This window comes from Furipterus horrens, unplaced genomic scaffold (genome assembly GCF_987537825.1).
Source record: "Furipterus horrens unplaced genomic scaffold, mFurHor1.1.pri manual_scaffold_6, whole genome shotgun sequence".
NCBI lineage: Eukaryota > Metazoa > Chordata > Mammalia > Chiroptera > Furipteridae > Furipterus > Furipterus horrens.
The window spans coordinates 128,929,401-128,946,821 of record NW_028327176.1 but is presented as its reverse complement, the minus strand read 5'-3'; the positions used below and the strand labels follow the sequence as shown (position 1 = coordinate 128,946,821).

The following is a 17,421-nucleotide window of genomic DNA, read 5'->3' as shown; positions in this document are numbered from 1 at the left end:
TCACAGTCCATGGCAATGGGGGTCTGCCTTCCCCAGTGTTGGAATTGCGAGCTGATGAGTCTCGACTGCAGCTGGGGGTGCTGCCCTGGCGCTTCTCACCTCCCCTTAAATACGGTTGTCTGTGCTTACCACTGTCCCGCTGCTCATTGCTGCAGCTGCCGCCGTTAGCAGTTTGATCTCTCCACCCCAGTTTCGCTCCCCTACCCGTCCAGACAAGCACCACTTGTTTATAACTTCTTATGTTGGACTTCCATGTAGCTTTATTTTCTGGAACTTCTGGTAATTTCTTTTGCAGTAGCTGTAGTCCTTCATAGTTGTGAAGTGAGACAGAGCGTGTCAGTCTAGGCCTCCATCTTGGCCTGAAGTCTGGACATTTTAATGATATTAATTTTTTCTATGCATAAGCATGGTGTATACCTCCACTGATTTGTGTCTTTAGTTTCTTTCTTCAGTGTCTTATGATTTTCTGAGTACAGGTCTTTTTTTTCTTTGGTTAAATTTATTCCAAGGTATTTTACTTTTTTGATGCAATTTTTAATGGGTTTGTTTTCTTCGCTTCCTTTTGTGATAGTCATTATTGGTATTTAAAAATGCAACCAAGCCCTGGCTGGTGTGGCTCAGTGGATTGAGTGTCAGCCAGTGAACCGAAAGGTTGCCTGTTCAATTCTCTGTCAGGATGAAACTGGAATGCCAGAGCCCATGCTTCCTGTCATCTACCAGATCCAATAAGCAGAGACAGAGAATGAATCTTTATGGGCGCTTTATTCAGATGGTTGGTGTTCTGAGAAGACATCGGGTTTGTACCCTAACAGACTGTCTTAAATCCCATTATAATAAACAGGCCCTTTTTATAAAGAGAAGAGTAGGTAAGGGGTTTGGAAGTCAAGGAAAAGGTTAATCAGATAAAAGCTTCAGCATTCTTTCATCTGTGTCCTGGGCGGTGGTCTCTGTGCCCTGGGCAGTGGTCCTTGTGTCCTGGGCTGTGGTCTTTGTGTCCTGGGTGGTGGTCACCTGGAGTACAAAGGCTCAGATACCGTCTTGATTGCTTGCAGTCCTCCTGAGGCACACAGGTGGAACTGCTTCTGGTTTCCTAGAATCAAGGTGGGTCATACCTCCAGTTCCTGAAACAATAGCTTTTTACATACACTGATTACTAAGCTTATTAGCTATTACCTGAAACTAAAATTTTCCAACATTTGAATCCCCCATCAAGGACACATGCCTGGGTTGTGGGCCAGATTTCCAGTTGGGGGCATGCAAAAGGCAACCGATTGAATTTTCTCTTACACATCAATGTTTCACTCCCTCTCTGAAATGCTCTGAACATATCAATTAAATCCATCTGATCTAGTTTGTCATTGAAAGCCAGTACTTCCATGTTGATTTTCTGTCTGAAAGGTTTATCCATTGATGTCAATGGGGTGTTAAAGTCCCCTACTATGACTGTATTCCTGTCTGTCTCTCCCCATATTGTCTATCAAGATTTGCTTTATGAATTTAGGTGCTCCTGTGTTGGGTGCATAAATGTTTACAAGGGTTATATTCTCTTATTGGACTGATCCCTTTATAATCACGTAATATCCTTCTTTGTCTCTTATTATAGTCTTTGTTTTAAAGTCTATTTTGTCTGATATAAGTATTGTACCCTAGCTTTTTGTTTGTTTCTATTTGCATGAAATATTTTTTCATCCCTTTGTCTTTTAATCTGAGGTGGATCTCTTGTAGACCCCATATAGAATGGTCTTGTTTTCTTATCCAGTCAGCTACTCTATGTCTTTTGATGGGAGCATTTAATCCATTTACATTTAAAGTGATTATTGAAAGGAATATATTTATTGCCACTTTATTATATATATTTATGTTCCTCTCTTCTTCGTCTTCCTTTGTCCACCTTCTTCTCCCTCCTCCTTCTTCCTCTTTCTTCTTCTTTCTTCAAGAAGTCCTTTTAACATTTCTCATAGTACTGTATTGGTGGTGATGAACTTCTTAGCTTTTTCCTGTCTGGAAAGCACTTTAGTTTCCTTCAGTTTTGAATGATATCCTTGATGGGTAGAGTAGTCTTAGTTGTAGGTCCTTGCTTTTCATCACCGAGTATTTATCGTTAATCCCTTCTGGCCTGAAGTGTTTCTGTTGAGAAATCAGCTGTCTACGGCAGCTCTTCCTGCTTGAAGATTCTGTCTCAACCTTTGCCATTTTAATTATGATGTGTCTTGGTGTGGGCCTCTTTGGCTTTATCTTGTTTGGGTCTCTGAACTTCCTGGACATGTGTGTCTTTTTCCTTCATCAAGTTAGGGAAGTTTTCAGTCATTATTTCTTCAAATAGGTTCTCAATCCCTTGTTCTATCTCTTCTCCTTTTGGTATCCTGTGATGCAGATGTTGTTGTACTTGATGTTGTCCCAAACATTCCTTAAACTTTCCTCATTTTTAAAAAAATTATTTTCTGTTTTTGCTCCTCTGATTGTGTTTTCTGCTACCTTGTCTTCCAAATCATTGATTTGATCTTAAGTTCCTTATGCATCCTTATAACCATTGTTTTGAACTGTGTATCTGGTAGTTTACTTGCCTTCAAACTTGCCCCCAAAATATATATCATTGCTCTCCTATGAGAATCTCTTGCCAATAGTCCCTACTTCCTTTATAAGGCCAAACCCCGGGTTACTTCATCATCGACATTCATTCACCAAAATCTTACTGAGCCACCCACTTGGGTGTGGCAGCCTAGTGGGAGAGGACTATGATCTATCTGCAGAATGAGGTAGAAAACAGTAATGGACCAACCCTCATGACACCACGCTTCTGGGCCACTAGCCCTGTGTTCTGTCATTTATTCACCATTCATGCAGGAAACATGGTCCAGGTTCTGTGCTAGGTGTTATTTTCCATTACAGTTGACATTCATTATTTTTTTCTACTTGGCAGAACTCTGTGCTATGACTTGAAGGTAGAAAGACAACCCCTTCCCCCTTTCCTAGCTTACAGGATTTTTCCTAAGATCATGAACCTTAAAATGAAAGTATGAAGTACATTAATGGAGGGCATTTTTCCTCTTCCTGACCAGACCCTTTCCCCTCTAGGAGCTTGCTGACTCAATGTCAAATGGAGAGAATTAGAACTTTTCCCATGAGTGTATTAGGACATAACATATGAAAAACGGACATGACCACAGGCCTAGAGGCTTCAAAGTCTGAGCTCTTAACAGCTGCTATTTCACCTGTCATGTGGTACATGACATACCAACAAATTGCTTGAAAAATGTCACAGCAAATATGCATCAGTTTTGTTTTTCATCTGTAAAATGAGAGAGTTGGATTAAATAACTTAAGGAATCTTATGATTCCTGTGAAATGTTTAGTTTAGTAAACATTTATTTTAATCAACAGCTACTTAGTATAGGCCAGGCATTGTGTTTGGTTCTAATGATCAGACTGCCTGCCTTCTATACAGCAGTTACAAACTAGGGTTTATCTTTTAACTCCTGTTACCACCTGCTGATAGCATTCAAAATTCAGCCCAAACCTTAAAGTTTGAAATTACTTAGGTATGTTTTCACCTCAGCAAGAAAACTGCTTATTTATGTTAAAGTTAGCCTTGTGCTAATTCCGCCCTCCAGTTTTTAACGCTGACTTTTGTGTATTGAATGATAGTAGTTCTGAATCTGAAAAAAATAGGATAACAGGGAATTTCTTTGGTTATATTCAGTTTAGTCCCTGGCTGGTTTGGCTCAGTGGATTGAGCGTCGGCCTGCGAGCTAAGTGTCGCTGGTTCGATCTTCCAGTCAGGGCACATCAGAGAAGGAAAACTCTGACTCCAAAAATCCTCCGCTGCCTTGCGGCATACCTCTTCAGGGGAAAGGCTAAGGGAGTAAACCCCGACAGAAAATCCGGAGCCGGAGTCCCTAAGGCGGTTTGACGTTGTAGTCAACACCGGCAACTCCTGCGGCGCACCTGAAGCCAAGCTGTATTGACTCCGTCTTTCCCTTGGACCCTTCAGCTGCGAAGAGAGGGGGGGTCTGCTGCATGGGCAACAGCAGATCCTCCATATCACCCTGCCCAGGCTCTGTAGCTTCAGCTTCACTGGAGAGGACACTCCAGCGTCATCGCAAGATGTCGATTCAGCACGGGAGGAGACAGATACGTGTCACTCCCAATTCGGACTGCACAGCCATTCTCGGCGGTGCAGATAGACTCTTGAGAAGCTACACCATCGTCTCTCGAGACGGACGGCTGCCGACGACGACGACGACGACGACGAGTCTTTAAGTGACGGTTGTTTACGTAGTATCACAGAAGAGCCAATCATCAGATGAAATTTAAGATGAGTGCCTCCTCATTTATGCAGTGTACACTATTGGATTAGCAACTTGGGTTGTTACGCCGCAAACTGCATACATTAGTCTACACTACAGACTATTTTCTTTAGTTAGAAAATGGTAACTCATCTGGCAATGTAGCTTATTAGCTGAATTTCTAAAACTTTCATTTAAAGAGAGAAAAACCCTACTTCTAAACATATATTAATGTTGTTCAGTTGTAATTCCAAGCCATACTGAGTAGCTGAAGAAGCCACTGCTGCTGAGCCCAGAGAAGAGAGGGGAACAGGCTACTGAGCATCTGCATGCAAACACTGGAGGTGAGCTTACATGCAGGAGGGAGGGGACATGTTCAGTCTTGCTTCCTCACGACTACAAGTCTTCAAGCTGAGGGCAGATGAACACATGTTCAGGACTGTCAGAGAAGGGACTACTATAAGGGTAATGGCTGGAATACAGGATCTGTAAAGTTCTGTAAAATCCTCTTAGTTTGGGCAAGTAAAGACATCCTGAGTACAAAAAATATCTAAATACCCCAGATAATTCTGTGAGGCAATTTAACATAATCATGTTAGTATGATATCTTTTTACTACAAATTTATGACTTACCATTTAAGACTTTCTTTTCCTCATGACAGTCTGTACAGTGATTTAGAAAAAAAGTCAGATAAGAATATTATAATGCAAAGTTAATATTATTAATTTAAAGATATCAGCCCTTCTTTCTTGAAGGGCTTTCTTCTAAGGCTTGAGAGAGAAATAAGGCTAATAAACAGAAGGCCCATTTTTCAAATAAGTTTCATCTCTGAAGCTTGCCTGGCCATCTCTAGGTGTTTGTCTCCCATTTCTCCGGGCTTTTTTCTACTTCTTTGGACATATTTTTTCTACTATCTTGGTAAATTATTTTAGAAAGTATATAAAAACCCAAGTTTTTTTCCAGGTTATGTTCTAAATTAGTAAAAATTAAACAGAATTTATTAGATTACATTTTTTAAACCAAACATATTAACAACTCAAAGACTACTACTTTATTTTTATCCAGGTGAGTACTTAAAAATCATTACTGTTACTCCAAATTTAAATGGTCAAAATGCCATATTTTCAAATATGTTGACTTTCACATGTATATACAATGTAATTAGTGTTAGAACTCAGGAAAAAATTTGACAGGTATTTTCTTTCAGGATTGCAGCCAACTCATAAATCTAGATCTTGATCACAAGAGCTATACCATATGGCCAAAATAAACACCTGCGCGTGCTGTCAGGGTTTAAAACAAAAATTGAGTGGCAAGCTACTAAACAGAAAGACATCTCTTGTTACTGTGATAAGACCCTGTTTTGTAGGAAAAGATACTTAAAGCTTTCAGATTTTTTGTTTTGATTTTCCATTAACCAGAGATCCCATAATTACCTCCATTTCACTCACCTGTCATAAAATAATCATGATTAAGGGTACCAGATGACCAGTCTTTTTTAATTTTCCCCATTTTCCAAAATAATTTCATAGCTGAAATGGACCTTAACAACATATAGCAAATTATCAATGATCCCCTCATTTACAACTGGAAAAGAGAGGTCAAGGACTTGAATGAAATTCTTAGCTCTTGAGCAGCAAAGCCAAGCTTATACCTCATGTCTTCTGAAATTAGCACCATTCTTCTTACTATGCCATTGCTAGAAGTTAATACTTACTGAAAACACAAAATATCTAAAAGCCATTTAAATTATACCTCAAAATGAGCTTGCTTTATCAAATGGCAGATAAAAATCTAGTCATTACAATTTGCAAGGGATTGCTGATGTCCCTGCTTAGTCACTTACTCTCAGTCAGTTTCATCTGTCTTTGCTACTGCAACTGTGATTATTTGTTTTATCTGAGAACAAACAGCAAACCTGCAGTATCACAAGTAAATTTATTTTCAGTGTACCACATAGCTGGCAGTTTGATGAATTTCATTTATCATGTAAAACAATTTGTTTTTACCTAAGAGGTTCATAGACTTTGAAATATTTTCCCAGGTAATTACTTTCTAGTGAATTGATTTGTATCTCTCAGAATTTTCTGAATCCTAATAAATTAGTAATTTTTTCCCTGGGTGTTTTTTTCAATACAAATGTTGCCACCAGGAAGAGAATTTCTACTTAAATTATCTAAATTACCTTTAAAAACTCTGCTAGTCTACTTTTGCAGCTCTTTTCAAAGATTGAGTCAGAAATAAAAACTTTTTTTTTGTTATTAAGCATTTTTTTATCTGAACCATTTCAGTCACGTGAGACACTTTCCTCTCTGACAAGTAATGTTATTCTGTCTTGACAACTAATTCTCTCCATGGCCAAGGGAAGTGGTCTTTTCTCATAATGTGTGAACTGCAATGCTCTGACTAGAACCTCTGCTTTCTGGAGAGGTCGGCATCATTAGGATGGCTAGCAATGTGATCTATCAGCATTCTACTCTTCTTTAGTAAGATGGCTGGGTAAGGAATTTTAATTGTGGCCCCAATCTAATTTACCTCTGCTGAGGTAGATCCCCGGGATGAAAAAACAAAACCAAAAACACAAACAAGCCCTGCTTTACCAGTATGCTCATTCTTAACAAATTATCTGTTGATCATCATCTTAACAGGGATACTGACATAATAAGAAACCATTCGGATAAAAAATTAGGAAAATATGAACATATATTGTTTGCTTATACATGCATAAAGACAAGTTGGAAGGATTCACAGTTACTGTACTAATGTGGTTATCTTTGTGTGTGCACGGCCAGGGAAAAGAGTTGATGGGAGACAGGTATGGTAGGGCACTTCTCCTTGAATCATGTGAATGCATTACTTATTCAAAAATTAAGTAAAACTAATTAATGGGAGACAGGTATGATAAGGGCATTTCTCATTCTTGAATCGTGTGAATGCATTACTTATTCAAAAGTTAAGTAAACCTAATTAAAAGTAAAATGTCAATATGTTCTTTTTAATACGATGTGATAAATGCTGTAAAAGAAGTAAGTAGAAGGCAGTATGGAAGCCTAAGGAAGGTAGGCATCTGTGCTTATAAGGAATTTGAAAGCACTCCACTAAGGAAGTAATATTTTAGCTATGTTTTAAAACTATGTAGGCATTTGTCAGAAAGGCCTTGAAAAAATATTTTAGGGAGACAAATACTGAGTATTTATATCTGAATGTTTTACATTTATCATGTAGCTACATTATCTCATCTTCCCATCTCACTCCAAAAAATTGATAATATGAAACCATCAGATATGAATATAGTCTTGTTACCAAAATACACAATTCTGCGTTCCCTTTACTGCTTAGCCTTGCAAGAAGACTTGATGGCTCTCTACAATGTGTTTAACAACCATTTTTCTCTAGAAATTCTTCCATATCTCTAAACAGAATTCCTCTTAACACAACTTAGGCCTAATTCTTGATTTTGTTTTAAAAGTTATATACTCATTTCTCCCTAAATTATCTTTACTTTTTACTTTCCTTTACTCATCTTTGTAATCATCTTGAAATGTTACACATCTTTCTGCAGTAAGGCCCAGAATTACTCCTTATCTTAGAAGCAGTTTACCAGCAGAATTAAAATAAAGACTGAATAGTTCAAATACATACTCAGATAAATTCCAGGATTAAACTTAGACAAGAGACTCTCTAGCAAAAGCAAATTAAGGCCACCTGACAATATAACAAATCTGCTCATTCAATAAAGGCCATTTCATCATGACACCTTGCCCCTCTCCCTCCACTAGTGACTAGTAAATTATTAGCAACTAAAGTTTAACTTCTCAATTTTTAAAATTCATTATTGATATTTTTCTAAAGCATAATACAAATCATAATATTTTTGAAATAAAGGATTAGAAAAATCACCGACTGCTTAATAAGGATCCATTGATATTGTTTTATACTCTGAGTCTGTTGGCTTTTCTGTTTTCTTCCTAGATACCCAGGCATTTCACCACTGCCACACTAAAAACCACCAGATAAAGCATAAACTAGATGAAACTTCCCCAACTGTGGGGAAGCCACAAAATGCCGATTCTGGATCTCCTTGCATTGGTGCCTGGCAGGTCACCCACCTAAAAGATGGTGTCACGGGTCTTGAATTGAGAGAAGTTCATGTGTAAAATTTCTCTTCAAGACATCCACTGCCCCATCACCCCGCCGCACTGCCACAAATCATCTCAAGTAAGCCTCTTTCCACTGACTATTCCCACTTCATCTGTTTTCATCCTCTGTTCTTATTTCATCCAGGAGTTCTGATTATAGAGTAAAAACACCCTGTTAGCCCAGCATAATTACTAACAAAACCACCTTTCAGTCTCAAAACTGCCCCAGTTTGGACAATTAAACAATTCTCCCATCTAATCATCCCTGTCCATAAACCACAGGCCAGCAGAGTTCAGTGATCAATCTCTGACTACAGATGAAGGTATAGTAGTACAATTAAAATAACACTTCACCTTAATGATCACGGGTACTCCTTATTTTTGACACATTCATTTTTTCTCTTTAGTTGTTCTACTCATTCTGGTTAGCCCGGAGTGCAGACAGTATCTTGCTAGATTTTCAGATTCATTTACTTGTAATCACACTTTTCTAATTCCTAAAATTCTTGACTTTGTTTCCTAATGCCTTGCAAGTTGACTCATATTACTGCCTGCTACTGGCCTCATCCTAGTAAATCACTTCTAATCCAAAAAGATTTCATAGTGAAATACAGATTCACAACTCCATTCTCACGTCCTATCAATAATAATAACACTTTATTTTTCAGACACAGAACCATCTATCCTGGTAAAACACATCATACCATGCTGGTTTATACTATTAATTGTAAGAATACCAAAAAGAAAAGAAAAGAAAAGAAAAGAAACAGAGAAGAAAATGTAAGTAGCCTCAATACTGTAGAAGTAGAGAGGTGAGTGAAAGCACAATAACCACGTCTGCCACCTCCACCACCTGTTGCTTCTTATGCATTAGGTAGTTAGCAAACATTAATCCTCACAATGACATTAGGATGTTTCATGCTTAAATCCCATTTTACTAAGGAAAAACACTCCAACCTATTAACTGATGCCAAAGAACACAAGAGCTTATGAGTGGCAGAGATGAGATCTGAAGGCTATGAAACTGTGTTCTTTCTACAGATCATGCTGCCTCAGTAATTAGTATTAGGGCTAGAGACAGTGTTAAAAGGGAAACTCTTAATTTATGAATACATAGTATCTCAGAGCCTGTATCTCATTCTGGGTAAAAACAGTGTTTGCACTCCCCTGAACCAGGGGGTAAGGAGGAGAAGGAACACTCATTACAGTTTAGTTCTTTATGATTAGGATTTACTTAGAAATCCTTGGTTTCCTCAACCTTTCTGATTTTGGTTTTATGGTAGCGGTGGGGATTCATTTTGTTTTGTTTTTTTCTAGTCTTAACTCCTTTGCCTATCCTCGTTACCAAATGACTTTAGGTTGTTTTTTTCTCTCAGTACTTTCAAGAATCTATTCTATTGCTGTTCTAGTAAATTAGCTATAACTATCACTCTGAATTGCTGTTTCTAACTATCCTTTTTTCATCGATGTCTGGGGATTTCCTTGTGAACGAATCTGCTCATTTTAAATGCTGTTATGTTTGGTGAAGCATTTTGAAGATTATTTGTCTTTCATTTCCAGGGAGGAAGGAAAGAAATCAGAAAAGTCTAGCATACTTTTTGATTACCCTAAATGATGCAAATAAGATATATAATATTCAGAATGAGGTAAAATTATTCATTCAGAAATTCTGGTTAAGATTGTATCCCCTACAAGCAGTGAATCAGTGAACTTAGGAACCAATTAAGAGGAGAAAGGGATTGTTTACAAAAGTAAACTGGAAGAATTTCCAAACAATAAAGTTCAAACTAGTTTGCTTTTGGTATATACACATATGGCTTGTTTTTGTAGCAATAGTAACAAAAAGAAATAATTCTCTTTTTGAGCATCTATTTACTTTCACTATGCAAGAAACTTTACTCATGTTAATTCTTAGCCCTATGAATCACTGTACAAATTTAAAAACTAAGGCTCAGGGATCAAAACTGGCTCAAGACTACACAGCCATCAGGCCTTGGAACTAGAGTTCAAGTCTAGGTACGCCTGTGCTATCCTCATACTGCTGCGCAGACCTCTAGCAACGAGGCTGGAATTACAAAACGCACTGAACTTAATATAAATCAAGGGCTCAGGTCAAACAAGCTAATTTGTTCCTAATGTGGATGTCAAAGTCAAGAGTTACTGAAAAAATCAAATAAAATTAGAGTCTTTCCACCGTAAAGGATTAAGCAAAGTATTCCTGCTATTCATATTGCCTGTCTTAATTTTCAAACAGTACTCTTCTGAACGAAGCTTAGGAGATAAAGAAATAAACTCCAAAACCATGCATATTGTAGAGCCACATGTTAGAAGGTAAGGGGAAAAGTAGATTGTATTTCATAAATAGCGTAAAATCAGAACATGGGCTTTCTATGCTAATGAAGCAAGGAGCTGAAAGGTTCAAGGCAAATGGGAGACAAAGCCAGGAAGAAAAATTTCCACTGTATAACTTTTTATATTTCCTCATATTTGAGTCATGTGAATATATTACATATTCAAAACATTAATTATAAAAACAACTAGTCTAAAAGGCAACTCTAACCAAGTGCTCTAGCAAATCTGTCTATATAACAGTAGAATAAAAGACTAGTGAAAACTAAATGAAGAGTAAATTAAGTTCTTTCACTTCCATAATACTTAATACTCACACTATGAATGTTCTTTAAAACGTCAACAATTTAAGGTTAAAGCCTATGTTTCACTCTAAAGAAGAACTAAAGTAAAACCTTTACAGTGGCTAGACCAGGAGGCCAATGAAAATGAGAATATAGTAACTTATTTAAATCTATTTGTTGAAATCCAAGTTTAAAAAAGCCATGTGCATCACACATCGATCCAGCTTGGCAGCGGCACTGCTTACCTTTAGGAACAGCAGGTTTAACTGCCATTCTCCCAACCAGGCATTCTCTCAGCATGGATTCATAATTGACCCAACGATGAACCTGGAGTGGGATATAAATGACAGAAAAGCAACATGACTGACTCCATGACATGCTCTGATTTTATTCTGAGTGAAACTAAATGCTTTTACACTGCTCTGATAAAATGAAGCAGATTCAATTTGCCCACAGGGGAGTGGCAGAAAGGCAGCATATGGAGGGTAACAATGCTCTCAAAGTGCTGTCTATACACCTTTGGGGATTCCTGATGCCCTTTCAGACATCCATCAGGTCTCGACTGGTTTCAAAATATAGTAAAATTTATTCACCTTTTTCATCGTGTTGACATTTGCACCGATGTCAAAAAAGGCAATGACTGGTAAAACTGCTTTCATCTTAGGACAAATTAAGACAGTGATTTCAATCATTGTATTCTCCACGAGACCCAAGGAAGGTGGGAGTGGGGATTTGGTTTAATTTAAGAACACCCTTCATGAAGTAGAAAATATTATTAATTTTATTTTTTAATTGAATGTATTGAGATGACAGGTTTTAGTTGTATAATTCTATAATGCATCATCTGTACACTGTATTGTGTGTTTACCACCCCAGGGCAAGTCTCCTTCCATCACCATGTATTCCCCCTTTACCCTCTTCCACCTCCCCCAACTCCCTTTATCCTCTGGTAATCACCATACTCTTGTCTGTGTCTATGAGTTTTATTTATTTAATTTTTGCTTGATCTCTTTACCTTTTTCACCCAGACCCCCACCTCTCCTTCCCTCTGACAACTGTCAGTCTGTTCTATGTATCCATGTTTCTATATCTATTTTGTTTCGTAACCTATTTATTCATTAGATTCCACATATACAGTAGTCCCTCTCTATATCACGGTTCACTTACTGTGTTCTCACTGTATCGCGGGATTTTTAAAAATATTATATTTATTTATCGTGGATTTTTTGCTATATTGCGGATTTTGTGGTACTGTATACGTATGTTGTTAAAGTTACGTAGGTTTAAGAGTGTAGAATAAATGTAAGGTTCGACTTCGTGGGGCGGGGGGGGGGGGTCATCTAGAATGTAATACCCACGATAAGTGAGGGAATACTGTAAGTGAGATCATATGATATTTGTCTTACTCTGACTGGCTTATTTCAGTCAATCCATACTGTCGCAAAAGGTAAGATTTTCATGGCCCTGTAGTATTCCATTGTGTAAATGTGTAAAAAAAGCGGTGGCTTTTTTTAACCACTCATCAACTGATGGGCACATGGGCTGCTTCCAAATCTTGGCTATTGTTATTAAATTGAAACTCCTGATTAAAGATCTTTCTTATATTTTGTGTGAAAAAACGGGAATTTCTCAAAAACATTTCTACTGCAATGTAAGATGATAGCCCTGAGGAAAAACAGGTAAGCAATTGCTGGATTTGCAAATTGATGTGAGTTTTTTTCTTGTAAGGCTGTTTATGCTTACTAGGAAAAGAATGACCTATAAAACAAGCAGTCACTCAGACTTGAAAATCTGATAGACATTTTCTTGTAAAGGAACAAAGTGAAATTATCACTTCAAAGAAAACAGTTTAGGGTATTTGTTGCCAGCCTTAGGGTAGAAATTAAATTTAAACAAACTTTCTGAAGGACACCTTCTCAATAGATATTAAAAGCCTTAAAATATTCAGCTCTTCTATCAATTCAGAAATTCACCTGAGAAATATCTGCATATATGGAAAAATACAAGTACTAGGATATTCATCACAGCACTATTTCTATCATCAAAATATTGGAAACAACTTAAATGTCCAACTGTAAAAGACCAGTACAGAAAAATTGTAATATATCATTCAATAAAATATTAGATAATCACTAAAATAATCAGGTCAAATTATTCTGATGTCAGAATTTTTATGTATGTTCCTGAGTAAGTAAATATACACTAAAATAAAAAACACATAAAATTATAAATGCACATTCATTTTTTAACATAAATTAAAATTTCATTTACCAAATATTTATGAAGCATCCAATAATGTGTAAGCACCATCTCTGGGGCTATGGGGTTGGGTAGAATTTTAACAGATAGATGAAGGAGAAAGATAAGGAGACAAAGGTTTGTGGTTTGTCAATCATGGAACTGGCGATTTGCTCAAAGCAAGATGAATGTTGAGACTATTTACCTTCATATAGTCTTTCCAGGGCCTCAAATAATGACTTTAAATGTATTCCACTGTCAAGAGTCAGCCTCTGAGAGTTGTAGAACAAGGTACTAATATGACTGTCTTTAAGAATACAGTAGTCCTGCTCTGGCCAGGTGGCTCAGTTGGTTGGAGCATCATCCTATACACCAAAAAATAGGACTGTGGGATCAATTTCCAGTCAGGGCACATACCTATGTTGTGGATTCAATCCCCAGTTGGGGTGCATATGGGAGGCAACCGATGGATGTTTCTGTCTCACATCAATGTCTCTCTACCCCCTGCTTCCTTTCTCTCTAAAATCGATCAATATATCCTTGGGTGAGGATTTTAAAAAGAAAAAAAAAAAAAAAAAAATAGTCGCGCCTCCCCCTGCCTTATCCACAGAGGATAAGTTCCAAGACCGCTCCCAAAGAGGATGCCTGAAACCGTGGAGAGTACTGAACTATATATAGCCTATGTTTTTGTATACATACATACCTATGATAAAGTTAAATTTATAAATTAGGCACAGTAAGAAATTACCAATAACAAATAATAAAACAGAAAAACTATAATAAAAGTTATGTGAACATGGTTTCACTCTCAAAATATCTTATTATACTATACTCGCCTTTTCACTTACAGGAGGTTTTTGACGGTTTCTTTTTGGCATAGAAGAATCACCAGCATCACAACTCTTGCAAGGATTACTTTAACACAAGTACTGTGATACCATGATAGCTGATCTGACAGCTCAGACTGTTTACCTAATGACTCACAGGCGTGAGTGTGTAAGGGGTGGATCTGTTGGATGATTCACGTTCTGGTTGGGAGGTTCTTATTGCTGATCTAAGGGAAATTCCCACTGTGATTTGTTATTTGCTATTGTGTAGAAATGCAAGCCAAACAGAAAAGTTTGGGGACATTTTTAATTTACATGAAAACTTGTCTGTCCCACTTTTATATCTGTCCTATAACCTCTTGATGCTGAATGTTCTCTTCCGCAAGGAGAATTTCCAGTAAAATTTAGTTCTCTTTATATTCCTCAGTGTTGTGAGGTTACGTGGACCTTATTTAAGTAAGCTTGCCACAACTATCACACTGCTAAATCCGAGCGTACTCTTCCATGGTAATACTATGTTTACTTCCATCACCTTACCTGATCAAAAAGGTCTGTGCCATCTGACCCTGCTGCTCTCATTAATTCATCTTCTCCACCAGGATGATACTCCATATATGGGCTGACATTATAAACATACCCTGTGTCAAAGCAAGGACAAACAATACCCTAAATGAACTTCTTGAAAACTGTACAAACTACAAATATGTTCCAATAAATCTTTCCAGATGCACCCTATTTATTATATCAGAGAATTAAGAATATAGAGTCTGAGATTTCTCCATACTTGCAAACTAATAAGTCAGCCTGCCACTTTCATGAGTCCTGTAAGAAAACACGAGACTCCTAAGTCAGAGACATAGGACAGTTCAGTACCCACATCAGTAGCCTCAGCTAGAATATCAGCATGTGCAGTTGGTTCTCTGAACCCTGATTCCCAGAGAGCTCTGTGAAGAGGACTAGATAATACCTGTATACCAATGTGCTGCCTGACAGCAGAGAAACCCTGAGCTTAGGAAAGCTGAATCTTTTATAATGGGCAGTTAAGTATGCCTGCCCTTTGTTCTGAAGGGGGAAATTAATACACTGAGCAGTAAGAAAACCTGTCAGAGGAAGACACTAACTAGCTCCACCATCATCCAAAGTTGTTCACTATGCAAACATCCCTGAAAAGATTGTCCAGAACAAAGACAGTGCCTTTGCCTGCAAGATATCGCCACATCTCCACCTCTCTCTCTCTAATTTCCATTCATCATCTTCTACTGCCCTGGCAGAAGAATCTGATGAAAAAGAAATGAGCTCTCATCGTGTGTCTGATCACCTCAGGAAAGGCAGAGTGATGGTGACTGGCCACTTAGGTGCATGCAAGCACAATTCTTTCTGCAGTTGCCCAAGGAACAAAGATTATTATTTAGATATAATAATCCTTTTATCTTACCAAAATATTCATTTCACTTGTTCATATACTTCACTATAGTTTTAGCTTTTCAGAAAAAGAAATAGGGAACACCAAATAGAGAACAGCACAATGAATAGCCTTACCAAGGAAGTGAGTCACTTTTTAATCCTTTACTTATAACCTAATTAGGCAAATTCAGCCCTAAAGACATTCATGAGTGCATGAGAACAACTGGTTTTCTTATATCTAGTACTATTCTCTCTTTATATGACAACTTACATGAATTTAAATAATCTCAGATGACTTAAAAAGTTCATCCCATATAATAATCTTGGAAGGAAAGAAAAAATTGGATTTCACTCAAGAAACCTACTGTAGTTTTTCCTCCAATTTAATATTAGAAAATAACCAACCAGTCAGGATTTCTTCATAAAATTGCTCAAAGGCAATTGAGGCAACGAAAAGAATTCACAAAAGCTCTTTCAGCAGTCCTCAAAATAAGTCTGGAAAAAAAAAAAAAAAGAACTGTGGAGTACCCTCCTTTCTCTTTTCGATACACCTTTCCCCACCAAATTTAGAAAGAACTTATTGTTTCTTCCTTCAAAATCCACAGACCACAAATGTCAAGATATAAGGATTATGATCAAAATTATTCCCAATAGACTTTTAAAACAGGGAATCCCCTTCCCAACAAAAGAATTCCAAACTTTCTCTGCCACCAGACCTTGACTAGAGTTCTAGTTTCTCAAGAACATTAAATCTACAACACATGATCATCTTACCTTCTGCGATGGAACTGCATGTGTTTCAGCAACCAGCAGGAAGATAAACAGGTAGCTGTTAACATCAATGATCAGAGTATAAAGCCTGAAATGCACCTCATGTGTTCTCTACTTCCTTCAAATTCTTTAGATTGACACGTATCCTCTCACAATCTTCCTATCCTTTCTGATGGACTAGGATCCCCGCCTAAAGAACTTCCCACCCTCTTCAAAGGACAAAACTAGAAATACCTATAACATCCCTCCCTCACTATAAGGAATTAAGACTGTTAGATCCAACCACACTCCCCTCAGGGGGAAAGAGAGACTTAAACCTCACCCCCTAATGCAGCTTGTGCATTTCCATTGGTCCAGAGGCTCTTTCTTTCCTTTTCTTCCTCCCTCTTATGTCCTTCCTTTTTTCCTTTTCAAAAGCATTTCCTAACAACTAAAACTTTGACCCCTGAATATGGCAGCAGAAAACAAATTCAAAATTTAATTTTATGCTTTCCTTCACTCTTTATTGTAATGTATTTTAGTATACATGGCTTTTAGATAGTAATCTCTCCTGTGCAAGCTTTTTGCTTCCTATGAGTTCTTACTACCTGGTTTATAGAAATTAATTTTGCAACTCTAAATTTTGCAGTGACACAAATTAACTTCTTCACGTGGCTCAACTGTATCAGATTTGCACAACTGAGTGCCAATTAAATATAAACAAATAGTATTTATGGGCCCACAGACACATTCACAATTTGATGGTAAGTTATTATTTCGGCAAAACCTAATAATGGCATTAAGAACAAAAAACTGGCAGAAATAGATTCATGAAACATCATGAATGCTGCTTTTAGATTATTTACATGGGTGACCTTTAGTGGCAGAGGGAGATTTAGGGAGTCTGTCTCTCTCTCTATCTCCTTTATGCTAATACTTTATTTTGTTTTTTAAATTCTAACCAGTGTAGATACAATACTGCAAAGAACAACTTAATTTCACAATATATACTTAAACCAAACAATAATGTTGTATATCCTAACTTTATACAATATTATTTTCAATTATCTCTCAATGAAACCAGGGGAAAAAGTATTAAAAAACAAAGGCGGAAGAAGAAGAAGGGGGGGGGCAGTAGCAACT

The 17,421-nt window shown here is 37.3% G+C and overlaps 1 protein-coding gene across 1 annotated transcript in view; it reads right to left on the bottom strand.

Moving 5' to 3' along the window:
• The window catches only part of CYB5R4 (cytochrome b5 reductase 4), a 78,142-nt gene that overhangs the window by 38,869 nt on the left and 21,852 nt on the right, over nt 1-17,421 (bottom strand). The window contains exons 3-5 of the mRNA XM_090279626.1: nt 14,662-14,762; nt 11,305-11,386; nt 4,920-4,949 (exon numbers count right to left, since the gene is read on the bottom strand). Coding sequence (XP_090135752.1) covers nt 4,920-4,949; nt 11,305-11,386; nt 14,662-14,762 — 213 coding nt within the window. The remainder of the gene's footprint in view (nt 1-4,919; nt 4,950-11,304; nt 11,387-14,661; nt 14,763-17,421) is intronic.